Genomic DNA, 25,527 nt, shown 5'->3' with positions numbered 1-25,527 from the left:
TTGTGTTATTATTAAAAGAGTGGGAAGTGACTGTCTGCCTTTGCTTTACCTGTCCTGAATCCCCTGCAGGTAAGAAGCAGGTTCATCTTTCTGAAGGAATCCAAACAAATGTGTGCTCGCTGTTGATTGATTGCTGAATAATGAACGACCGACCCAGTGACCCGGCGGGTGGTGCAGCGACCCGTGACGGAGCCGGCAGCTTCTCAGGTGCAGCAGCTAAACGCTGCGAAAGGAGCAAACAGACGTGACAATAGTGAAAGGTGATCTGAGGAGGGCGTGGCCTGAATCAGGTCAGACAGAGCTTCACCTCCAGGGCGTTTTCATGATCCCATCTTTCCGTTCACCGTCATGCTTCACCCAGACCAGCACCACCAGAACAAGGGTGCACCCCGCCCTCGCCCACGGGGTATAGGCTCCAGCAACGCCATGACCCCGAAAGGGACGGTTTGGGGGATAAAAACCTCATTTTTTTAAGGTGGAAATCCTCACATTGGCAGGAAAAAATGTCTCCTGTGGGATCAATTTGTACAGAAAAGCCAAAAGAAAAGTCTTAAAAGAGGTTTGAAAAAATGACTTTATACTTTTCCACATCAATACTGTATATGTAAATATGTGTGTGTGTGTCTTTCCATAAATATTTTCAAAATAAAAGCCGCTTTGACTTGAAACCCTTCAGCAGTTCTTTCAGTCTGATGTTTCAAACGAGCACATTTCTGCAGGTTTCTTTTTTGGTTCACATTGATTTACGTTGATTTACATTGAATGCAAGTGAAAACAACAGATGATTTATTTTAGAATAAAAGTCACAATTTGAAATTTCCTAAATTGCAAACAAAGTTTTCACAAAAAATTATACAAAACGAAAAAACAAAACGTTTGCTTATAAAATAACTGGTTACAAAAAGTTTGCATTGAACGGGAATCTGCGCATGCGCGGGGGTTGCTCCTCTGCGCACCTGGGATCCTCAGGTGTGTAAAGAGGTTGGAAGCAAAATGACTCAGATTTCTTCCTGACGGGGAAAAAGCTCCTGTTTGTTTTTTTCTGACTGTGAAAATTAATTATTTTTAAATTTTATCCTTACAGTCATAGAACTACATTTAAAGACAAAACTCCACATTTCTTTGAGTTATTTGCCTATTTTTTTACTCTCCTTTTGATCCAGTAAAATGGAATGCAAAAAATGTTTGTTTTTATTTTTCCCAGTTTTATAAATTAAAATCATTTTACTTTTTTTTTTTTTTTAACTTTTATACCTTCCCGCATTTACTTACGGTAATTTAGAATATATTTAATTCGTTTATCTGTAAATAAATAAAGTGAGCTTAATTAAATGGGTCCTCGGGTGTTTTGGTTCTGGTTCTGGTTCCAGTCCTCAGGTTTTGTGTCCTGGTTCTGGTTCCGGGCGGGTCCTGAGAGCATGAAGCTGCTGCTTCTGCACGCTCCTCGGGAGGGGAGGGGGCTGCACCACGTGAGTGGGGGGGGGGGGGGGGTGAATGGACGCTCAAGCCGATTAGGAACGGCCACCGAGCCTCCGCCGCAATCTGCGCCGCTCCTCACACCGCGCGGCCACAGCTGCGGCTGATGTTTGCGCGTCTGCGCTGCAGGATGCGCAGATCTGCGCAGATTTTCTGAACTTTACAAACTCTTTCGTGGAGAAACAGCGTGGACTTTTTAAGGGATTTGGTGAAGAACATTTCTCTTCTTTTTGTCAGAGGGACCAACTGCTTGTGAAGGTTTTTAAGGTGGTTTTTTAGTCAAATATCAAATGTCTTTTGCATCAAACGGCGTCAGCAGCTGAACTTTGCTGCAGACATCCATCTTTCCGTTCAGGTTCATCTCAAAGTCCAGACATGACCAGCCCGGCCAGGACCGCCGCAGAGGAGCAGAAGGTCGTCGGGGAAAGTCCGTCCCACAAACCGGAGATCTCCAGGTACCGCAGCTGGAGCAGCCTCCGCTTCTCCAGGTGGAGGAGCGGTTCCCAGCGGACCACCCCTCCAGCCACCCCTTCTCCAAAGACAGAAAAGAGGGCCGACGTGTCCAGGACGCTCTTCTCCTTGGTCAAGACCCACAACGATGACTACACGGCCGACCCCGACGGCCTGCTGGACGTCCACGGCGAGGGCGAAGGTGGTGGCGTGGACGAGATCCTTCAGGACCAGCCCACCTACTTCCAGAAGCAGCTGGGCTCGTTGCTGCAGCCCGGCATCAATAAGTTCTCCCTGCGCATGTTTGGCAGCCACAAAGGGGTTGCTGCTGAGCAGGAGAGGGTCAAGAGCTTTGGAGTGTGGATCATCCACCCCTACAGTGACTTCAGGTAACCGGGGGCGTCCATGGGTCTCCCTGTCCTCCATGCCGTTTCCTTGAAAGCGTTAAAGCTTCTCCTCTCCAACCGGGGAGCGACTGAGCGCTCAGATCCGGTTTTCAAGGACAGAAGCTGATGTCACAGCAGTGATAAGGAGATGAAGGGATTTGAGTATCCATGCAGAATATAGGACATGATCCTCCGTGTTACTCATAGCACGCCACCCGCATACGGAGAGCACAACCATCCTGAGGGTCTCTCTGTTTCAGCTGAAAGCGTTCTGGTCAAAGTTCACTTTTACAGCATTTATTGAGGTTCAAACAGAAACATGTTGTTCTGCAGAAATCTGTTCTAGTTATGAAGAACGGCTGGTATCAACTTTAAACAATTTTCCCCCATCAGGCCGGAGCAGACAGGAAGGATAAAGCCGAACGTGGGGATTATTGCCCATAAGAATCCCTATAATTCCCATCTTGTTCTATTATGCAATAATAACACTGCTGGGGGGGGGGTTTACAAAGGACCTGCTCTCCTTAAACCAGCCTCCTCTGGAAAACAGAGTTTTGATGAGGTTCTAAAGCAAAGTGTCATCAGAAATGAGAGAATTCCTGATTTTTAGAGATGTTTTTCTGGGAAAGTCCCTCTTTAGGGCTGCAGACGCTGATCTTTTTGCTGTTCTTCGTGGGGGGGCACAGAGGATCCATACTTTGATTGTTTTCGTGCACAGCAGTGACTCCTGCATCTTCAGCAGGTGGGGGCAGAAGACTTTGGAAGGGGGGGCAAAACACCGGAGCAAAAGCCCAACACAAAAGTACAGTTTTATTATTATTGGACCATCTCTGCTCCCGTAGTGGTCGGTCGTGAATGCAGGAGGTCAGTGAGGCACAAAAGGAACAGAAGAGACAGAGATGCCTCCTGAATGAACGGTGGGAGGAACATGATATGGGATGGACGCAGAAAGACCAAACTGAATGTTTGATCTGGCGTGGCTTCAATCCCCAAAGGTTCTCTGTCAGAATGAAGCGGCAGTGACAGAGCGGGGGAAAGACCAGGGTGATTGACAGGTGATGTAAACAATCTGTAAAGAAATCTAAACCGCGCTCCTCTGCAGGTCACTGCAGACACGCAGGAACATGGGATGTGTGTGCGCAGACGCTGATGAGTCCCGCCCATGACGAGGCCGTCATTTCTTTTGTTCATTGCATTTTAGATGGAAGAGCCATCCGGACGAGGCCATCAGCATTCATAGTTAATGGCTTCTCTGAATGAAGATGAAGAAAGAAAAGGGCTCCTGTGCTGCGTGGCACACTTCCCTCATAATGAAACGGCCTCATTTGCGGCGGGTAGAAGTTTCCGGTCCTGCATCTTTAACATGTGCTGATGCTCACGCAGCCTATAGGCGTGTAGGATTCCAGTCGGTGATCAAACGCAGAAGACGCCACTTTTCAATCACAGACGGATTTGGTGTTTTGAATCAGTGAAACGTCTTCATGTGGTGTTTGCATGAACCGATCCACGGCGTACGGCGCAGATTCACAGCATCTCATCCAGGACTCCACTGTATTTAAGATCAAAAGGAACATTTTATCAGCCAATGACTGGAAATAGATCCTGGAATGAAGGGAATGTGTGACCCATTAGAGCTGTTCACGTGATCCGTGCACGCTCAGTCTGACTGTTTGAGGTGAGGAAATTAGCCAATCAGAGTGTAGTTAGCGTGGACGTCCACTCACAGATCACGTGCACACCCATCTGTGTGGTCAGTAAGCAGTCACCTTACTGACGACAAGAGTGGTGAAAGGACGTCATACGACCGCATCGTCAACACTGCGTGTTTTACTTCCATGATCCTTACCAATACTTCCCGATAAACTTACCACTCACACCAGAATGGAACACAGCGCTGCTATGCAGTCACAAGCAGAAGATTTTGGATCTTAAGCTTTGTAAACTAAAAGTGGATCCAGGATTCAGACATGTGATGCTAGCAGTTCCTGTGATGGATGTGTTTCTGTCCAGGAGTTTCCTTCCTGTTCCTTCCTTTACCTCGTCCAAACGTCTCCTCCACGCTCTTCTCAGTCCCTGAAAATTGAAGTGAAGCCTGAACCTTTCCCTCAGCGTCTGACGGCAGCACCGTGGTCTTGTTTCCAGGTTTTACTGGGACATCGTGATGCTCCTGTTGATGATGAGCAACCTGGTGATTTTGCCCTGGGGAATCACCTTCTTTGAGGACCAGAACACGCTGCCCTGGATCGTCTTCAACGTCCTGTCTGACACTCTGTTTCTCATGGATCTCATCTTCAACTTCCGCACCGGCATCCTGGTGGAGGACAGCCACGTCATCCTGGACCCCAAAGAGATCCGCATGCACTACATCCAGACCTGGTTTCTGGTCGACTTCGTTTCCTCCATCCCGGTTGACTACATCTTTCTGGTCGTTGATCTGGAGGGGCGGCATGAGTCGTCGGACGTGTACCGCACCGCCCGCGCCCTCCGCATCGTCCGTTTCACCAAGATCCTCAGCCTGCTGCGCCTGCTCCGCCTGTCCCGCCTCATACGATACATCCATCAGTGGGAGGAGGTACGCAGGACAAGGCCGTGCCTTCAACAGATGCAAACAACAGACGCCTTGTTTCAACCTTCCTCTCCGTTTGGCAGATCTTCCACATGACGTATGACCTGGCCAGCGCCGTGGTCCGGATCGTGAACCTGATCGGGATGATGCTGCTGCTGTGCCACTGGGACGGCTGCCTGACCTTCATGGTGCCCATGCTGCAGGACTTCCCTCCAGACTGCTGGGTGTATAGAAACAATATGGTGGTGAGTTCATGCTAGTCCTAAAGAAATACATTCACGAGGATACAGAGCCTTGTGAAAGTATTTGCCCCCTTGAACTTTTCAACCTTTTGCCACATTCCAGTCTGCAAACATAAAGACAAAAAACTGTATTTTTTGTAAAGAATCAACAACAAGTGGAACACAATCACGCAGTGGAACGAATTTATTTCAAACTAGTTTAACAAATGAAAAACAGAAAAATTGACCCGAATGACTAATGATGACAACAGAACCACCTGGATGTCATCAAGTCTCCGTATAAATGCTGCTGCTCTGTTTAAAGTGCAGAGAGCATCATGAAGAACAAGGACCCCCAGGCAGGTCTGAGGTTCTGCTGTGGAGAAGTTTGGAGCCGGATTTGGATACAAAAAGATTTCCAAGCTTTAAACATCCAGAGGAAAACTGTGCAAGTGATAATACTGAAATGGAAGGAGGATCAGACCACTGCAGATATACAAAGACCTTCAGCTCAAACAAGGAGAAGACGATCAGAGATGCAGCCAAGAGACCAATGATGAGTCTGGGTGATCTACAGCTGAGGTGGAGTGTCTGTCCACAGGACAACGATCAGTCAGTACTGCACAAATCTGGCCTTTAGGGAAGAGTGGAAAGAAGAAAGCCATTTCTTAACCATAAACAACCATAAAAAGTGTTGTTTAAAGTTACCCACAATCCACCTAGGAGACACACCAAACATGTGGAAGAAGCTGATCTGCTCAGATGAAACCAAAATCCAACTTTTTGGCAACAATGCAAAGCGTTCTGTTTGGCATAAAGCAGCACAGCTCCTCACCCTGAACACACCGTCCCAACTGTCAAGCATGGTGGTGGCAGCATCATGGTTTGGGCCTGCTTTTCCTCAGCAGGGACAGGGAGGATGGTTAGAATTGATGCAATGATGGATGGAGCCAAATCCAGGAGCGAGTTTGAAACATCCAATAAATGTGGTTCCACTGCATGATTGTGTTCCACTTTTGTTGATTCGTCACATAGAATTAAAGTTTTAAATCTTCATGTTTTCAGCCTGAAATATGGCAAAAGGTTGAAAAGTTCAAGGAGGCGGAATACTTTCTTTCTCAAGGCACTGTAGTTTGTTGTTACTATTGTTTGGTACAACTCTTCATTATTAGTCTGTATATTTGAAGCTTAAGGATTCTGTGGAAATCTGCTTTAATCAGATTATTCCGCTTTCATCATTAAAGGGAGAGAATGTTCTGAAGAAACTGACTGGAATATTCCCTTTCATCTACACGTAGGGACAAATCAGCTCCTCAAACGGATAACTTTCTTCACTTTACATTACCCGCCGGCACGTTTCTCACAGAAGGATCACAAGTCGTGACAGCATCATAGAAAAAATGAACAGAAAGGGAAGGTTTTCATGTAAACATTTCAACTGATCAAATAAAAAAACGGTTTAAAAACTAAAATATTCAGCTTCATAAATGTTTGTTAACATATTTTACTGGTAATTAAACCTCTAGATAGAAATGATTAGATAATTCCTTTGCAGTAAAATTCCAGAATTTGTTAAATATCTTCTGGGGGAAAGCTTTCATAACTTATTCGTAGTTTTTTCAATAAGATACTGAGCATGGAAGCAGAAACAGAAAATCCACGGACTGATGTCAAGAGGAAGAGGAGGAACACCAGATTAGAGCTGAAGGCAGCATCATGGATGCAGGAGGAGCTCCAACCTGAGAGGAGATGAACAGAAACGCTTTCTGAGACTCTGAGCTGTAGGATTATCATGTTGTTCACCCTTCAGCACATCAGCCAATCAGCCTTCGCTGACTTCATGCAGGATGTCCCCCCCCAACACTACTCTGCATTTAATCCGGGCAGGGGGCCGCCACAGGTGACTTCATGGTTAGGCAGTAGCGTGAAGGGTCTCACACTGGAGGAAGCTCATTCCACCCCCTGGGAATCGAACCCTAGCTTCCCGCCACGCAGCCAGCCGCTCTTTCTGTCAGCTTTTATGATCATAATCACCAAAATGATAAGGAATGAAGGCTTGAACTGTTTCACTCTCTACCTAAGGATGTTTCGATGTTTTGATCTTCCAATGATTCTAGTTGACCTTCTTCGCCGTTTCCTGTCGTTTTCCCAGAATGCCACCTGGCACATCCAGTACTCCTACGCCCTTTTCATGGCCATGAGCCACATGCTCTGCATAGGATACGGCGCCAACCCCCCCGAGGGCATGAGTGACGTCTGGCTCACCATGGTCAGCATGGTGGTGGGAGCCACCTGCTACGCCATGTTCTTGGGTCACGCCGCCAACCTGGTGCAGTCTTTGGACGCGTCGCATCGGCAGTACCAGGAGAAGGTAGAGACCCCAAACATGTTCCACGAGCCTCACATGACGGCTGGCGTGATCCCAGCCACGTCTGTGTCATGGTCTTGCGTACTTGCTTGTATTTCATGCAGGACGCCTGAGCCAAATGGAGTATGTACATTATCTAATCTAATGGATTTTTTGGCCTTACGCTGACCCTTTCAGGGGATTTTCCCCAAGATAAATCTGAACAGATGATGACAAATGGCAGCACCTTTGTTTGGATCACTGTCTGCTGATGGCTTTTGCAAATGAGTTTGTAATCCACTTAAAATGAGAGAAAAATAAGCCCCCAGCAGAAACCCCCCCTGCTGCGTAACCGTTCAGCAAACACATGCTGGGAGATGTCTGCCTCTGAAATCCCCATTGTTCTGTGCAAATGTTCCCAGTACAAGCAGGTGGAGCAGTACATGTCCTTCCACAAACTGCCCGCAGACGTGAGGCAGAGAATCCACGACTATTACGAGCATCGCTTCCAAGGAAAGATGTTTGACGAGGACAGCATCCTGGGAGAGCTCAGCGACCCTCTGAAGGAGGTGGGACCTGTTCTACGCTGTGATTGACAGATGAGTTAGCTGGAATCGCCGCCCAAACCTGCCAGGAGGAAATCTAGAATCGGGTCTTAACCTCAGACAACCTATGGGCTCAAATGTGGCCGCTCTTTTTTATTTTCTTTATTTAATTTCATTTAATATAATTTAATTTTGCCACATTCTTTTAATTTAATTTTCACTGGAAAAAAGGCAAACTTTACAGTAAATGTTCAACACTGTTTTTTCATAAAGCTTTCTCTTAACCACAGATAAATCTTAGGAATCGATCTCCCTCCTTCCTAAGAACTAGAGTGCCTTAAATGTGAGCAGGTCCTGATATGAACGAAACAAATGTCAAAGTAAAACAGACGTCTGATTTACCAAATAAAAAATCTATATGTATGTATATATTTTTTTCCCTTATATTTTATTTTTAATATTGATTACATTTTTTTAAATTTAACTTTGTGCGTTTTTATTTGTTTTTTTATTCTTTATCATGTTTTTATTTTTTTCAATTAGATTTTATTTTATTTTAACTTTTTATTATTTTTATTTTGTTTTATTTGTTTGATCTTTCATACTTTTTTTATTTATTTTATCTTTTTTTTTTTTTTTTAATGTTTTCATTTTTTTTATTTCATTTTCTTTTCTTTTTATTTTTTTTATTTTGCTTTATTTTTTAACGGTTTTCATTTATTTTATTTCATTTTCTGATTGACACTGATAAGTGCAGCTACCTCAAAGGAAAAAAATATTAGTTGTCCGATTAACTTTAAAAGCTCAGAAGGAAACTGCTCCTGGGTTATTCAGGGTTCAAATTGTTTCTTTGTTGTTACAGCTTAAAAAACGATTTTAATTAAACATAAAAAAGTTTATCTTCCTGTAAATTTCTTCAGAAATGAACTATGGTGCAACCTTCCAAAGAACAAAGAAAAACGTGTTCCTACGTGTCACACAGGCTACTTCTATTTTCATCTAAAGAGCTGATTATGTATGAAAAAGACGGGAAAAATGTTAATCTATCAATGGAAAAAGCTCCTTAAAGAATTGATTGGATATAAAACATGTTGCTTGTATCTAATTTGTCGTTTAAATTCTTATAATAATCTTTAGATTTCTGTAAAAACCTCCACAAACGTGTTTTCGGACTCTGGTGAAATGTTTCATTCATCCTCAGAAACCTGTATTTTTACAATGAAAGACATGTTTTAACCTTTAATTCTGACGTCCTAAAATGTTTGAGTAAATTATATAAACTTGTTTGATAAGACATTAATCTTTCTAAAGAGTTTCAAAGGAGCCACTTTGACTTTTCTCATCATCAAACCAAATAATTAGTTTTTGTTCTAAACTACTTTAAAGGTGAGAATAATATAAGATCATTACTTCCTTTTTTTAATTTCATGTGAAATCATAGAGTTTTTGTTTGATCCAATGGATTGATGATTGATTTGTTTAGATCAGTGTTTTTCAATCTTTCCTGAGCCGCGGCACACTTTAACCTTGACAAAATTCCTGCGGCACACCAGCATCCAAAAATATAAAAAAGCAGAAACTCTATAGTCTGTATTGATCTACAGTCCCTCCATGATCTAACGAGCATTTTAGTGATAAATGTGGCAGAAAAAGCTGGAAGCTGCTGCTGTTTTTTCTAAAAGATGGAATAAAAGTTAAGTTAGAAGAGGCGACAGTGGCTCAGGTGGTTGAGCAGGTCGTCCAATGACCGAAGGGTTGGCGGTTCGATCCCCGCTCCCACCAGCCAAAATGTCGTTGTGTCCTTGGGCAAGACACTTCACCCTCCTTGCCTCCAGTGTGGCTCCACTGGTGTGTGAATGTGCATGAATGATCCTGGTGATGGTCAGAGGGGCCGTAGGCGCGAAATGGCAGCCACGCCTCTGTCAGTCTGCCCCAGGGCAGCTGTGGCTACAACCATAGCTACCATCACCAAGTATGAATGAGGAGTGAATGAATAATGGACACACTGTAAGCGCTTTGAGTGTCTTGAAAAGCGCAGATAAATCCAATCCATTATTATTATTATTATTAAGATAGAAGATGTTTGTTGTTGTTTCAAGACGTTTAACGACGACTCATTGTACGCTGAGACGCTGTCACTTTAACCCAATGCATCATGGGAGATGTAGTGATGGCAGACAGACTCATTGTTTTGTTCTCTTGTTCCACGGTCTGACACCGGATTCTGTGGAAAGCTGCACCGCTAAAGACGAGCTTTAGCTGGTATTTCTGTTGAAACTGAGAGACTTTGAGCAGAATCAGAACAAGGAAGTGAAGACTTTAACCACTTCTGATTGGTCAGACTGATGACATGTGATTAAGCCTCCAAGAATGATTGGTGGAGACAGTTTTTCCAAAAACAGCTGAAGCTGCGGCTAAATCGCGGTACCGTCATTCTTATCAAAATGTCTTTAGTAGAATCAAATAAACACAAAGTAAAAAGTATTTTATGATCTTTCATATTCCTAACTACTCAGTGTTTTATCAGGACTGTTTGGATGAACACAGAGCTGAAATCCTGGAGATGGAAAATGTTTTTAGATCAGTTAATGAGGGTAATTTCCCACGGCACACCTGACCATCTCCCACGGCACACTGGTTGAAAAACACTTGTTTAGAGGAAAAACGGTGTTTAATGACATGCAGTTGTTTGACGACCTCTTCCTTCTTTTACCCCCCAAACGACCCCTTGCCCCGCATACGTCTGCGTCTCCTCCACTGAGCCTCTCCTCATCTGCTTTGTCGTCTGCAGGAAATCGTCAGCTATAACTGTCGCGGGCTGGTCGCCAACATGCCGCTCTTTGCCAACACTGACCCTCATTTCGTGACGGTAATCCTGACCAAGCTTCGCTTCGAGGTCTTTCAGCCCGGAGATTTCATCATACGAGAAGGAACGCTGGGCCGCAAAATGTACTTCATCCAGCACGGCACCGTCATGGTGATTCCACGCGGAAGCAAGGAGATTAGACTCAGCGATGGAGCATATTTCGGGGGTAAATCATCTGCCACTGACCTGCCCCTTCATCCTGCTCTCTATCAAACTCATAAGAGGCTCTAGGATTCAGCTTCTCCTTTGTCGCTGATTAACCGTCACCAAATCTGCTGCTGACCGCGTGTAGTTCCAGATCCCAGCAGTTTATTCTGTTTGCTTTCAGCACATAAGTGGATCAGGCTGGATGCACGGTTGGTGGTTTTCTCAATGAAAAACATTCAAATGCAGAAAGATCAAAGTGACCCCATCCACTCCCATTTGTTTCTTACTCTGGTATTTGGACATGAAGAAAACAGATTCACAAGAATCCAAGTTTGTATTCAAAAGAGCTTAAAAAACGTGATTGGAAAAGATTAAGGACATTCAGGTCGCGTTAGAAAAACCAGATATTAATCCAACTGTGAAGGTTTTTTCATGGAGACGCATTAAACGCACAGGAGAGACGGCTGCTGTTTGTCCCCAGCTCTCCATAGAGGATCATGCAGACCAGGTCATCTACGGTGGCCCTGAGGGGTCACAGCACGACACTTTAGATTTCACAACACAAAATAACACACTACAATTCGTCACAACACTGAAAAAATTAACTCACAACACAAAAACTCACAAGACAACACAATACCTCACAAACACAATACCTCAAAACACAACACAATACCTCACAATACAACACAATAACTCACAACACAACACAATACCTCACAACACAACACCTTACAACAAAACACAATAACTCACAACACTTACAACAATGTAAGTTGCAGATGTACTACCGTTAAAGTGTTGTATTGTGAGTTATTGTGTTGTGAGTTATTATGTTGTGAGTTAATTTTTTAGTGTTGTGAGTTAATGTAGTGTGTTTTTTTGTGCTGTGTTGTGAATCTGAAGTGTTGTGACCCCTCAGGGCCACCGTAGTAATCCACTACAGACAGAAACACCTCTTACTGTTGGAGTGAACAGGTTTCTGTGATGTCATCTGCGATCAGCGATGGCTGATGTGGACCAACATGTCTTCACTTCCTGAAATGCTGAGTCTGACTCTGACAGACACGTTTACCTGACGGCAGCAGCTTTTATCCATTGGCGCTGATGCTTGAGCGGCAGTAACAGAACATGACAGGTATCCTCACTGGACCTTTTTCTTATTCTCTTGGCTGATGTTTGTGTCGCTTCCAGAGATCTGCCTGCTGACTCAGGGACGCCGCACGGCCAGCGTGAAGGCAGAGACCTACTGCCGCCTCTACTCCCTGAGTGCAGACGACTTCAACGAGGTCCTGGAGGAGCATCCTCTGATGAGGAGGGCGTTTGAGAGCGTGGCGGTGGACCGCCTGGACAGGGTTTCTCGACGGTCCAGCTATCAGCCCCCAACCGACCCCGAGTGACCCCCCCCCCCCAAAAACTGTCACAAACGCCAGTTTCCAGCTTTTGGCTTTGGAGAAAATCCATCCAATAAGAAAGAAATCCTCCATTCATTTCAAACATACCATAACAACTTTAGTGCACAGAGAAACCCAAACGCTTATGAAGAATATGAATTTTGTTAAAAAATGGGACACAATCTGTCGATTCTATTTACTTGAATGGGATCAGACTTTATGGGAGTATTAAGGACACCATAAAAGAAGATAAACAGGAGAACAAAATCCTAAAATCGTAAGAAAAAGGTCAAAATGTACTTCATGAAGTCGCATATTGATTATTTAGAATAATAATTATGAATATAACAACCCTTCCCTGCAACATAAATTAAACAGGAAATGATTTATTGTCTCTGTTAAAACATTTTAAAAGCTAAATATAACATTTTATTTAAAAAAAGGATGACCTTTTCCTTCTCAAACTACGACTTTTTGAAATACAATTTTAGAACATTAATTTTTTTTTAATAATTGCACAATTTTCTTCTCTCCTCATTAATATATGATCTTTTCTTTTATGTTCTGTGGTTAAATGCTGGCGCCTGTCTTTTTGTTGCTCATGGGTTTTCAGTCAAAGCGTTTCTCTGAGAAGAATCCTGTGCAGTTGACCATTTTGATGATTTCACAAACTCTTTTCATCGATAAAGTTTGACGTCTCTGAAAAATTCAAACAGTTCGGCTCCACCAGGCTGAAGGTGAGGAGCAGCATCTTCATCTTCAGCACTCGCCTCTGCTATTCAGAGGAGTTCATGTCTGATGAGAGTCGATGCGGAAAATTAGCTGTAAATGTAACTTTGACTGTGTTTATTCATATTGTTTACTTATTTATATTCCCATTATATTGTTGTTACATCTTTTAATTTTTAAATATAATTTAAAAGAAGATTTTGTTCTGACCCTAAAACTGATCACTATTTGTCTCAAGTGTCAACACGTTTATTCTGTTTATAGTTAGTAATTTATGCAGAAATATTTAAAGTTCTCTGAGGCAAGCTCCATAAAAATGTGTATATCATTTGTAGACTACATGAATTATGCTTTTTAAAACAGACTGTTTAACTTTAAACCTGAAGAAACTATATTAAAATGGGTGATTGCATTTCTGTAACAACTAGCAGCCAATAATTTTTACTGATAACTAATATCAATGAACAGTTTTTCTATTCACTCTGTTATTGTTTTGGCATTAGGATCTATCATCATAAACTTGTAAACCTGGTTGTTTTTTGCAGCAGTATTTCTGAAATCCCTGTGAATGTGTTCAGCTCTAAAGACTCTTGTAAATCACATTTGTTTAAAGCTAAAATGCTTTTTATGAAGTCATGTACATATAAATATTTATGCCCAGAAAACATAAATATACTTTTATTTTCTCCTATCTCGCTTCTTCTGCATGTACTCGTCTGTTCGTCTTGTCATTCCTGATATATGAACATGCCTTAACGTTAGTACAAGTCTCCAGTTTAACATGTACAGACCTGTATAGAAATAATACACAAGACATTTTGTCAAAGTTTAAATTATGTCAATTTCACCTGTTATTATTTCAGTGTCTTTCTGAGGTCAATATGTTGTTCAGCTAGAGAAATATTTTTATGCAGCAAACCTCAAAACACATTTCACTTTAATATCTGCAACATACAGTTTTTATGATTGTAAAATAAATTAACATAATATGTACCATTATAATTATATTAATGATAATGTTAGATATTTTTATTGTAATATATATACATTTATTTGAAATCCTGATAAAATGATGGTAATTTAACAGTCATGGGAGTTTAGGTGAGAACAGAATTGTGTCTGTTTTTAAAAATAGTTCTTACAAATGACAACTCAAAGTCTCCATTTTATTAGTTTATGTTATTACTGTGTTTAACCATAGAGTCATGGCATAAATATAATAGATTTTATTAGGATGCTGATTCACAAAAACGTATTTAGAGAAGAAATGTTCAGTTTCTACATCTGTAAGATCTCTGTGGTCATCCAGCTGCTGAACTTTTTGTTACAAAAGATTCACCGGCAATCCTGTGGGGAGGATGTAAAAGAAAGCATGGCCTCAATTAAACTTTGAAATCACTTTATTTTTGATTTGTTGGTCAGGAATAAAAAACTCTTTTATTATTACATCTTAAACTGACACAAACGACATCAAATGTTAAAAACCTCTTTTGTAAGACGAAACGTGTTATGAAATGTCTTGACTCGCTCCGTGACTCTCCACGGTGATTGGCTGCGTCGTTCCGAGACTCTCCACAGTGATTGGCTGTCCCACTCGGTTACCTTGGCGGGGATTGGCTGCATTGCTCCGTGACTGCTTCCGGGCAGAGCCTTGTGCTTCCGGTGAAGCTGCATTTCATAAACCCGTAACATTAACACACAGGGTAAGCTGGGACGGTCGTTTTTCTCTGCATATCAGTGCTTTAAATCGTCTTTATGCTGGTTTTCTTGTTGTTGATGTTGATAAGCGAACAGTTGTCGTGCCGTCAGTCGCGTCCTATATATTGTTATTCCGACTTTAAGGTTAAACAGCGCCGCTAACTCTTCAAGCTTGAAGCTACAGACGCTAGCTTGAGGTCAGTGAGAACTGACATATTTGGGAGAATGTAAACATAATTTATCCATACTCCTATTAAGCTAAAGGTATTGACGCGGTGGAATGTCTAGAGGACTAACGGGGACTAAAGGTGTAGTCTTCTTCACCATGTTTAGATCAGGTTTTCACGTCTCTGACGTAACAGCATCACATAACAAGAATCTTACAAACCCGGATCCAACTTAAAACACAGGAAGGATAATTCTATTGCAGAGTGGTGTACCACCCTCCTCGTTTCCACGCGGGTGTTAGTTTGAACCTAATAAAAATTTGTCTTTACAATGCTCTTAATTTGGCAGTAAAGTTGAGCTCTTAATGTGAAACTCACTTCCGGAGTTGGTTTTATTTTATAATTTTTATTTTTTAGGTACTCATTTGAATACAGTAAAGGTGAATTGTTAATGAGAAGTTATATTCATTGTTGGTGCTGCTCGCGTCCAATGAAACGTAAAGGACTTTTCAAGCAATCTAAACAAACATGATGGTGTAAAGAAATGTAGAAATGCAGAGGAAGTGATTTCTAAAGGAGAGTTGATGGAATTCAAATGAAGCATTTAAATATATTGAAACAAACACAATCAAGCCAGCATGAAAATAATGTTCAGATCAAAAGCTTTTGTCCTCTTCTACTCTTGTTGGACGTATTTAGAACCTCACCTCAAACAAACTGAAGTCAGGGATGTAAATGAAGTTGGAGGTCAGATGTTTCAGTAAAGTTGCTGAAGTTTAAATGTCCTTTAAATAATTGTTTCTCTGCTTCAAAGGTTTCCCTTTAGTTCATCTACACTTCCTGTTGCTGATTCCGTTTAAACTTGCGTTTGTCTATTTATTCCAGGAGTGATGCTGTCCGTGTCTCGCTCGGTCGTCTGCGGCCTGGCACGCGCCCCCGCTGCTGTTAGCCAGGGGGGGGTGTCCGTCATCACTCGCTTCAACAGCACGGCTCAGGTGTGTTACCTGGAGGCTATAAAAGAGATCTGTGTTTGACAATCACACAAACATTTTCTCCTTTACGATGATTCAGGGGACACCTAAGAAAACCAAGTTTGGGCCGCTGGCAGATGAGGACAGGATTTTCACAAACCTTTACGGTCGTCATGACTGGAGGTAATAAAGAAAAGAACCCAGAACCATTCGGATGTCATGCAGATAGAAGTGTTGTGTGAACCGTTTGCTCCGTTCAGGCTGAAGGGGGCCCTCAGACGGGGGGACTGGTACAAAACCAAGGAGATTCTCCTGAAGGGGGTGGACTGGATCCTGAATGAGATCAAGGGTTCCGGTCTGCGTGGCAGAGGTGGAGCGGGCTTCCCCACCGGCATGAAGTGGGGTTTCATGAACAAACCCAGCGATGGCCGGTCAGTCGGGATTCAAACTCGTTTATTCCAGCCTGTTGTTTGTTTTTACTGTCAGTTTGACGTCAGAGAATGAGGTACAAACCAGAAAGACATGAACCACTGTACATTTATTGTCTTTAGTTTAAAACGCTGACGTGTTATTGATCATTTCCACGTTGATTATCTTACAGTTTAGTTTAAATTCAAAGGGATAGAAGTGCAGTAGTGAGTGCTGATGTCTGTGGTTTGTCCAAAGCTTCTCGGCTTGTCTGCTCTGTTTGTGCGTCTGTTTAAGGCTGTTTGAGATTCTTCTGCCTACAACAAACTGCATTTCAACCGCATTTCTTCTTTTCAGACCCAAGTATTTGGTGGTGAATGCAGACGAGGGAGAACCGGGGACGTGCAAGGACCGGGAGATCATGCGAAACGACCCTCATAAGCTGGTGGAAGGCTGTCTGATTGCTGGCAGGGCCATGGGGGCGCGTGCCGCCTACATTTACATCCGAGGAGAGTTTTACAACGAGTCCTCCAACCTGCAGGTCAACCAGACTTCAGCAGAAACTCAGTGCTTTAACTTTAATTTACTTTAGGAAAAAAGCGCTTTAAACAAAGAACCATTTAGTAACTTTACTCTGCTTCTAAGGCTGTAACGAGTATCTTAGACCTCGGATACTCGCGATCTGCTCCTGAAATTCCAGTACGAATGTTTGCGCCGTCCAAGATCGCTGATTTCTGACCTTTACAAATATAGTGGTGTCATAAAAATACAGTTCAGGAGCGATGTCTTTATAATTTGATGTTTTCTGCTTCTTTAGTGTCGATAATGAGTCACGTTTTCCCTTTGACCTTCTTCTAAGTCTGTGGTTTCTCTCGGATCGTAGGTCGCCATCAACGAGGCCTACGCCGCCGGGCTGATCGGCAGGGACGCCTGTGGCTCCGGGTACGACTTTGACGTGTTTGTGATGCGCGGCGCCGGCGCGTACATCTGTGGCGAGGAGACGGCTCTCATAGAGTCTCTGGAGGGAAAGCAGGGGAAGCCGCGCCTCAAGCCCCCCTTCCCTGCTGATGTGGGTGAGTACCATGAAAGGTAAAAGCGTTCGCTCATGGGTTTGAGCTCAGGCTGTTTCTTCATCGGTGATATTCACACACACACACACAGTGAAAATGATGTCATCCAGACCTAAATTCCCAGGATTCTCTCTTCCTCTGGTCCTGAAGGTGTGTTCGGTTGCCCCACAACTGTTGCTAACGTGGAGACCGTGTCCGTGGCGCCCACCATCTGTCGTCGGGGGGGCACTTGGTTTGCAGGCTTTGGTCGAGAAAGGAACTCTGGCACCAAGTTGTTCAACATTTCTGGTCACGTGAACCACCCGTGCACCGTGGAGGAGGAGATGTCCATCCCTCTGAAGGAGCTCATCGAGAGACACGCAGGTCAGTGTCAGACTGGGATTCTAGACGGGAGACCACTATGAGCCTCTTAGGTTGGGATGAGCTTTTCAGAAGGAAAGTCTATTCTTTTTTTATTTATTTATTTAATATAAGGACAGCGCATATTAACAAACATTTCTGTCAATATGCCAGAGTTAGCCAAAGGGCTGTTGTTCATCTGCAGGCCCTGGGTAGATGTTAAAATCCCCCTAAAAGATCCAAATAAAATGACATATTTACACAACATTACATACATATATTAAACAATACATTCAATAACATTAACAGTTAACCTAAAAACAAATTGGTGATAAAACAAACCAAAATCAGACAAATTTCAGAACTTATGCAGACATAAAAGACAAGACGAGGATCGGTGAGAGGAGGTTTACTCAGTGATGACAGCTCTGAGTGTCAATGAGTCATTTCTCTAACTGTGTCTTAAATAAATGATATGTGTTTTGATTATGGGTGTGAAGTTCCCCTCAGTAGCAGCTCTAACAGAAGAAGCAGTCTGACCAAAAAACGCTTTTTCTGAAGGGAATGATCCAGTCTCCTCTGACTGCAGCACCCAGTTCTGTTGTGATTCTGGTTATGGCTCATCAGTTTCAAAACCATGGATTTAAAGAGCAGCCAGAAACTCCTAGTTTTATGCCCATGGCTGTTAAACCGGAGGACAAAGGCTCAGGTGATGCTCGTGTGCAGGTTTAACGTCAAAATTAACGTTGCTTCTACAGGAATGCCCTTCCTCAGGCTTTTCCTCTCCACAGATGTCCCGCTGCATTATGGGGGATTACACAAAGTATTTGTCCATTTAATCTGTTGGGCAAAAATCCAATTATGGTCATTTTTCAAATGAATTCAAACAATGTAATTAGATGATTTCTGTTTTTCATAAACTCAGGCATCTAGGGGTAAATTATTGGAACGTCTTTGAACGTTTGAACACAAACACACAGAATAAAAAATACCAAATAAAAGCCAGTCAGTTAACTGGAATGGATCTGTAAGCGGAGAACGGTTCTTGTTGTGAGAACAGGGCTGCTGCAATAAGACACTCGTCAGTCACTCTGAAGTAATCTACCTCAAGTTACTGTAGTTCTTCCAAAAGCTTTCCTCTTTACCTTTTGTTCTCCTGTCTAGTGGTTTCTGCCTGTAATGTGGAAACCCGGTGACATTTGCTGACCCCTAGTGGCTTCAGAATTATCCAGTCTGACATTCAGTATGGGGCTTTATTAATGCTTTAAGTAGCATTTGTTTCTTTAACACTGGGACAATTATGGAAGGTTCTTCACTACGTGTATCAAATGTACGTCACTGCGACTGGGACAGGACAGGTGTCAAACCCCCGGCCTTGAGGGTCAGTGTCCAACATGTTTTCTCACTAGTGTTGTAGCTTCGTATTGGCAAAACACACCTGGAGCAGGTAATCAGCAGCTGGTAGGGCCAGGTTTCTGAAAGCGTAGCTGGATGGTTGAGGCCTGCAGTCTGACATGCATCTGCTCCACCCCAAAGGTTAATACAGCTTAACGTAAGCACATGTTTTCTTTTGTCTTGATTAAAATCGACATCTGTGTGGTAGGGGGTGTGCGTGGAGGCTGGGATAACCTCCTGGCCGTAATCCCCGGTGGATCCTCTACTCCCCTCATTCCCAAGAATGTGTGTGAGGAGGTTCTGATGGACTTTGATGGACTCATCCAGGCCCAGACGGGGCTCGGCACGGCGGCTTTGATCGTCATGGACAAATCTGTGAGTGTCTCTCCTCTGCAGCATCAAAGCCACCAGCAGACGCCTTTTACGTGGAGTAATGGCTTGTTTTTCTTCAGACTGATATCATCAGAGCCATCGCACGTCTGATTGAGTTCTACAAACACGAGAGCTGTGGCCAGTGCACGCCGTGCAGAGAGGGTAAAGGCTCTTCCAGGATCCGCCTCCTCAGCTTTCATTTCACGTCTAACAGACTTTTCTTTGGGTGTGCGATGTTCAGGCGTTGACTGGATGAATAAGATGATGTGGCGTTTTGTCCGCGGCGACGCACGGCCAGCAGAGATCGACATGATCTGGGAACTCAGCAAGCAGATTGAAGGCCACACCATCTGTGCTCTCGGTGACGGTGCGGCGTGGCCCGTGCAAGTAAGGATGGGGTGTGAAAATACCTGCATATTTAGATATGTTGCTTTGGGAACACATTACAATTGATGAGTTGGATTCAAATGGACTGAAAATAGCAGACCAGTCAGTCCAGAAGAAAAGATTGCTCTAAAAAACACCAGATTTCATTAAGGCTGATTTTAACATTAAACATTAATGGAAACTCTTTTCCAGATTTTTCTGCTGAACGTTTGTTTTTGCAGCTCACAAGAACAGGTTCTGGTTCTTTGTGTGACAGTCATACCCTTTAAAAGAAGTTTTTATTGTTCCAATTTAAAGCAAAGCTTTTCCATAGCAACTAAAATATAGTTATTTCTGTGATTAAATGTAAGATTTTCAGCAAACCGATTTGTTCCTGACTTATTTATCTTTTGTCAACAGGGATTAATCAGACACTTCAGACCCGTGATGGAAAGTCGCATCGCTGAATTCCAGCAACAGAAGCAAGCCAGAGCTTAAACGTCTACTGCGCTCCTTTTTCCCTGCATCGTTTGTCGCTGAGCCTTCGCTTGTCATTCTGAAAATATTTAAACATAGATGGACCGTCTGATCCTCTGATCTCATTGGTAAAACTGCGGTGTTCTACTAAAATGCCAATAAAGTTATAATAATTGAAAAAAAATGTGTCTGTCTTTAACTGTAAATGTCATCTTCTTTTTTTCAAAGACATTGGGATTTTTTCCTGTAATTCCTGAAAGGTTATTTTGTACTAAAGAAGTCTCTTCTAATGCTTTTCAGCTGGAACTAACATTACCTAATTTAGGATGTTTGAATCTAAAAATTACACAATACAATTTTGATGCTTTGCCTTTTAAAGTGAGATCTGCAAGAGAATTTAGTTTTTAGTCAATTTCTTTACAAAACACTTTGTTGAATATGTGTTGTAACTAATAAAACCAATGCTCTACTAATTACAAAATTAACTATTTAAACATATTAAAGGCAAATATGCATAAAATTTCGTTATACATATTGGTTAAAGTACCGTAATGTTTCTTGTCAGGGCTATGTATGTGCAGTTTGTTTTGTTGTAAAGTCTCGCGATAAAACATTTTATGTCACGTGATCTGAAAGAATTCTTTGGCGGTTAGCTCTGAAAAAGGTAAAACAATAGATGTATTTCTCTATTTTAACAGGTGAAAATTATCGTTATTGCTCGTTTCTCTAAATTGTTAATATGTTAAACATATTTCAGTGCAGGTCCTGTTCAAATATTTCTTTTAAAAGACGAGAGTTCAGTCGTTTTCTGTTGATGTTAGGTGGTACAATTTACACACAGTTAGCATATATAGCATACGGTCTGGCCCTGCTAGCATCTTGTTATTGATATCATGCCTTCCAAAATGTCAGCATTATCTGTCTTATTGCCGGACGACCTCTTTATTTACGGTTTGGTCAATTTAAAGCCGTGTTTAGTGTTGCTGTTTTAAGGTGGTAATTCGTTTGTTGCTGGTTGTGTGTCAGTGTTTGTGTTGGAGTCCATCATCGCCGGCGGGGCCAGCAGCAAACAGCAGCAGCATGGAGATGATAAAGATCGAGAAGGTGGTTGTCGGACGTAAAACTAACACGTGTGAGCCCCTGCACACATGTAAGCTATCACTGTGTGGTTATATCAAAAATAACGTGACTTTTTCAATCATCTGCATGAAAACAAACCCATCATCCTCATCATCATCATCAAAGCTGCTTTGGTTCGTCTGTTGTCTTTCTGTGATGCAGACCGAGCAGAGAGTCTGCAGTGTTTCCAGTGTTTCATCACCTTCAGCGACTCCAAATCAAAGGAAAGGCACATGAGGAAGAGTCACCGGGAACAGTACATGCAGCATCTTCAGCAGGTAACACCAATACTCCGACAGAACAACACCAGAACCAGATCCAGTACAGCTTTTATTACGTTTACGTTGAATTGAGCTTCCTACGTTGAAACGGAACGTTGGGAACTGAATGTTTGGTAGATTATTTCTGTTATAACAAGAGTTAATAGCAATGTCACAGCAGAACTTTCTTTTTCATTTTATTTTTGCCATGAAACATTATTATGATAATTAAAGAAGCTCATCAAGCACAAATAGATCTTTACATTTTGTGTCATGTTTATTATTAAGAGTTGTTGTCTATGAATTTTACCTCCCAAGTGCAAAAGAAAACTAAAAATCTCATAAGACAACCTTTTTATTTTCTTTATATTTCAAATGTTTTTCTGTTTTATTTCATTTTTTATTGTGTAAATTGTTTTATCAGAGATTGTATATTTATTTGTTGCATCTAAGGGCTCTTAAGTTTTCTGTAAGTCTTTCACAACATACTATTGTAAACACAGTTATTGCTTTTTTCTTTTCCAAATATACTTTAAACTGTTATATTTATGCCTAACATGCCTATAAGAATTATTCCTCCTATTTTTCCCTGCTGACTTTAGTGTATTGTAGGGTAGAACGATGTGCAGTTTGAGGATTTTCAGACCGATAATCATTTGAATTTGCTTATTTTTTCTTTCCAGACTAATACATTATTCATCTGCTACAAATGTGATAAGTGCTTCTTCTGCCCTAAAGAGCTCAGACAGCATCAAGTTACTCATACAGCCGATGAAAAGCCCTTCGTCTGTACTTACTGCCAAAAAACATTTTCTATCTTTTCTGAGGTGAGGTCGCATTCTTCATCCATTCTTCATCCATTCTTCATATGTACTAAATCATGTGAACATTTGAAGAACTATTTGTATTCATTGCTGAACGTTTTACAGTTTACCAAACACAGACGGTATGAGTGCGCACTGCGAGGACGCTTCTGCAAAGACTGCGGTGCTTCATTTCCCAGTCCTTCTGGACTCCGCACTCACCGAAAGGCGACGCACTTGGCTCACCTCGATAAAGGGAGCGGTGACAGCGCCCAGTGCTGCAAATGTAACCGATGTTTTCCAACAGAGGAGGAGCTTTTACAGCATCAAGAGATTTGTGCTCGTTTTGTCAACTGTGACGCCAACCCACAAGACAAAGAACAAGGCCAAAAACCCAAGTGTGGAATAAATGAAGAGTTGAGTGATGAGAAGGTCGAGCAAAGAGGTGGAGCAGCAAAATGGGAAAGAAGCAGGGAATCTTCAACTGATGGTCCCACATCGGTGGAGCTCAACATTCCCTGTCCTGCAGCAGACTGTGATTGCACTTTCGCCTCTGTTGAAGCTCTGCGAACGCATAAGAAAACCAAGCATGCTCCTCCTCTTCAGACAGGCATCTGCTCTGAATGCAACTGTCCCAACTGTGGAAAGACTTTTGCAGGACAAAGCACCCTAAAAAGTCATCAGGCTTTGCACTGTGAGGTTAAAAAAAGATGAAGGAAAGATTGTGTTGTTAGAAAAAAAGTGAATCATTCATTAAATATTTGGCTTTGTAGAGCAGCATTTCCCATCTTATCTATAACATTTGGAGCCAGATTTTTCAAGAAAGAATCACCCCTCATGCAGGTTTTGTTACCCTGGGTGCTCATTTCAATAGGTTTTGATGAAAACTCCTCCCTGTATGTCGATGGATGTGCATGTTTTGTGGTCCACGCTTTTATTTTTTATCATCCGAGACATTATTGTATTTTTTATTTTATATATAAGCTCTTTTTTCATGAATACTGTAGGAGCGTTTTTTCATTGAACCCAACTAGGTTTTGTCTCTTATAGAAAATACACATCTAACATCAAAAATGTAGAGATATTAAAGGCCACAGGTATTTATAATTCTTACTTTTTTCCTGAAAATGTCTTTTTTTTTATGGTTTTTGTGATGGACTGATGTTTGACCCTTTTAAATAATGTGCACAATTTAAACTGCAATGTTGCTATATTGTTAAGTGATGTCAGTAAGTGATGTAAAATGGTTGAAACAATTAAAAAGTTCATTTATACACCATTCATAATTAATGAATTCTGAAGACTTCTGCAAAGAAGTTCTGGTTTCTGTTGAAAATCTGCCTTAAGAGAATAAAATCAAATTTGAAATGCTGTTTATTGTTAAGAAAAGTGTCGTTTCAAAATGTAGATTAATTGAAGATTTTCGTTTTTCAGAGGTTTGTCAGGAAAAGTGCTACCTGTTAAAAGTAAAATATCTGGAGCACAATGTACAGAGTAGATGTCTTGAAGCATCAGGCTGCATGCAATGACTTCTGGAAAAACAACCGGATGGTGGTGCAGGTGAACGCATTTCTTTAACTTTGTTTGCTTTGAAGCGTGTCGCTTTGGAACAGAAAAGGTAAATGACAATGAAACGATTCATGTGGAAACACTGGTGTGATTATATGATTGGTTTTCTGGTCCCTATTGTCATTTTAAATTCACCTTTTTTATTTATTAAATTACTTTAGGTCAATTAAAGTTAATGAGTATAAAAATGTGTACTATTTAATTTAATGGTTCAAAATAACTCAGTTACACTGAGTGGGTTTGGGATTAAATGGTTTCAAACTTAAGGATCCAGATGTAAATAGTGGTTTTTCATAAAACGTTCTACATTAAAGTGTTACTTTAGCTCACCATCGTAAGCGAAGTCTCCTAAAACCAATTCATGCAAAAAGTTCAGGCATTTCCATCTGCAGCTGTGTGGTGTGGAACAATGAAAGCTGTGGAAGTGAAGTTTGTTTTCCCATGATGCACCTGTGGTTCTCTCGCGCGCCTTTGCCTCGCGGCAGTCCATCTTACCTCGCGCGTCGCTGCGGTCTTCTCTGCTAGCGCGCCCTCAGTGTTGTTGTCGCGAATAATGGCGGCCTCGGGAGGCGGATTATCATCTTCTTCCACCGCGGCGGGCTTTAGCACACAAGCTCCTCCAGCGAAAGCCCGTTTTCCGGGCCGGCCGTGCACAACCCGAAGCAAGCTGCGGTCGGAAAAACGGACAAAACGCGGAAGATTGGGCTTTGACCGCGGCGATGTGGCTGCTGCAGGGCCGAGGCCCGTGAACATCGGCCTTGCGTTAAGCGAGGACCCGTCCCTGCTGCGCTTGCTGGGGGTTGTGGAGAAGCATATGCGGCAGAGAGATGTCGGGTTCGATTCTAGCAACAGCGAGGAGGTGAGTCCGTCAGTCTTTGGTCACGACTGGACGGGGAAGTGTATTAACACGAAAAATAACACGTTTGTGGAAAATTACTGTTAGTTCGTTGCAGAGGATGTTCTAGCTCGGAATAATTATAGCTAGCTAGCTAGCGGCTGGCCTTCTGCAACCATCAACACTGGTATCCTCTGTTAGACGTTTTCTTGCAGGGTTTGTGTCGAAGATAATTTTTTTTTTAGTTTATTAACATTTATAGGAATTCGTCATGTTGCAGTAGCGCAGTCCGTAAGGTAATCCGGGGTGGAATATCTGTCCCGCGGAGTGGTTGGTTGCACAGAAAGCTGAAGTGGAAACTTTGGCGGTATGTTCAAAGCCACGGATGAATCCTGTAGTGAAAGAAAAAGGTGTCCCTCTTTCTTTGTTCGTGTTTCGGTGGGCTGAAGTTCCCACCCAGCTCCCGTAGTCTCTGTCCGCCTGTTTTGTGAGAGCCGGGGGGGATTACATTAGGATGGAGCCGCTGTCAGCTGATTGCTCGGTGTTTTTGC

General features: G+C 42.4%; 5 protein-coding genes across 6 annotated transcripts in view; 4 read left to right on the top strand and 1 right to left on the bottom strand.

The window, feature by feature from the left end:
- LOC105354996 (CD209 antigen-like protein E) overlaps positions 1–25,527 on the bottom strand; it is a 686,243-nt gene that overhangs the window by 619,589 nt on the left and 41,127 nt on the right. The gene's annotated exons all lie outside the window — the stretch shown is intronic.
- On the top strand, positions 1,496–13,818 carry LOC101157708 (potassium/sodium hyperpolarization-activated cyclic nucleotide-gated channel 2-like). The gene is made up of 7 exons (XM_004073708.3): positions 1,496–2,315; positions 4,455–4,884; positions 4,962–5,123; positions 7,252–7,470; positions 7,869–8,015; positions 10,783–11,023; positions 12,199–13,818. The coding sequence occupies exons 1-7, from the start codon at positions 1,852–1,854 to the stop codon at positions 12,402–12,404; spliced, it is 1,869 nt and encodes a 622-aa protein (XP_004073756.1). The 5' UTR covers positions 1,496–1,851; the 3' UTR covers positions 12,405–13,818.
- ndufv1 (NADH:ubiquinone oxidoreductase core subunit V1) lies at positions 14,707–20,574 on the top strand. The gene is made up of 11 exons (XM_004073692.3): positions 14,707–14,830; positions 15,878–15,987; positions 16,064–16,146; positions 16,224–16,394; positions 16,729–16,912; positions 17,255–17,444; positions 17,592–17,804; positions 19,384–19,550; positions 19,628–19,709; positions 19,789–19,934; positions 20,334–20,574. The coding sequence occupies exons 2-11, from the start codon at positions 15,883–15,885 to the stop codon at positions 20,409–20,411; spliced, it is 1,419 nt and encodes a 472-aa protein (XP_004073740.1). The 5' UTR covers positions 14,707–14,830; positions 15,878–15,882; the 3' UTR covers positions 20,412–20,574.
- LOC101157464 (zinc finger protein 43) lies at positions 20,971–23,945 on the top strand. The gene is made up of 5 exons (XM_020706906.2): positions 20,971–21,054; positions 21,417–21,540; positions 21,672–21,787; positions 22,453–22,596; positions 22,699–23,945. The coding sequence occupies exons 2-5, from the start codon at positions 21,471–21,473 to the stop codon at positions 23,284–23,286; spliced, it is 918 nt and encodes a 305-aa protein (XP_020562565.1). The 5' UTR covers positions 20,971–21,054; positions 21,417–21,470; the 3' UTR covers positions 23,287–23,945.
- LOC101157226 (histone-lysine N-methyltransferase 2B) overlaps positions 24,614–25,527 on the top strand; it is a 30,372-nt gene continuing 29,458 nt past the window's right edge. The window contains exon 1 of the mRNA XM_023959671.1: positions 24,614–25,000. Coding sequence (XP_023815439.1) covers positions 24,695–25,000 — 306 coding nt within the window. The 5' untranslated portion in view covers positions 24,614–24,694. The remainder of the gene's footprint in view (positions 25,001–25,527) is intronic.

The sequence above is a fragment of the Oryzias latipes genome, chromosome 11, assembly GCF_002234675.1.
Source record: "Oryzias latipes chromosome 11, ASM223467v1".
NCBI classification, from domain to species: Eukaryota; Metazoa; Chordata; class Actinopteri; order Beloniformes; family Adrianichthyidae; genus Oryzias; species Oryzias latipes.
Note: the sequence above shows the minus strand (reverse complement) of the source record. Positions and strands in the feature narration are given on the sequence as shown.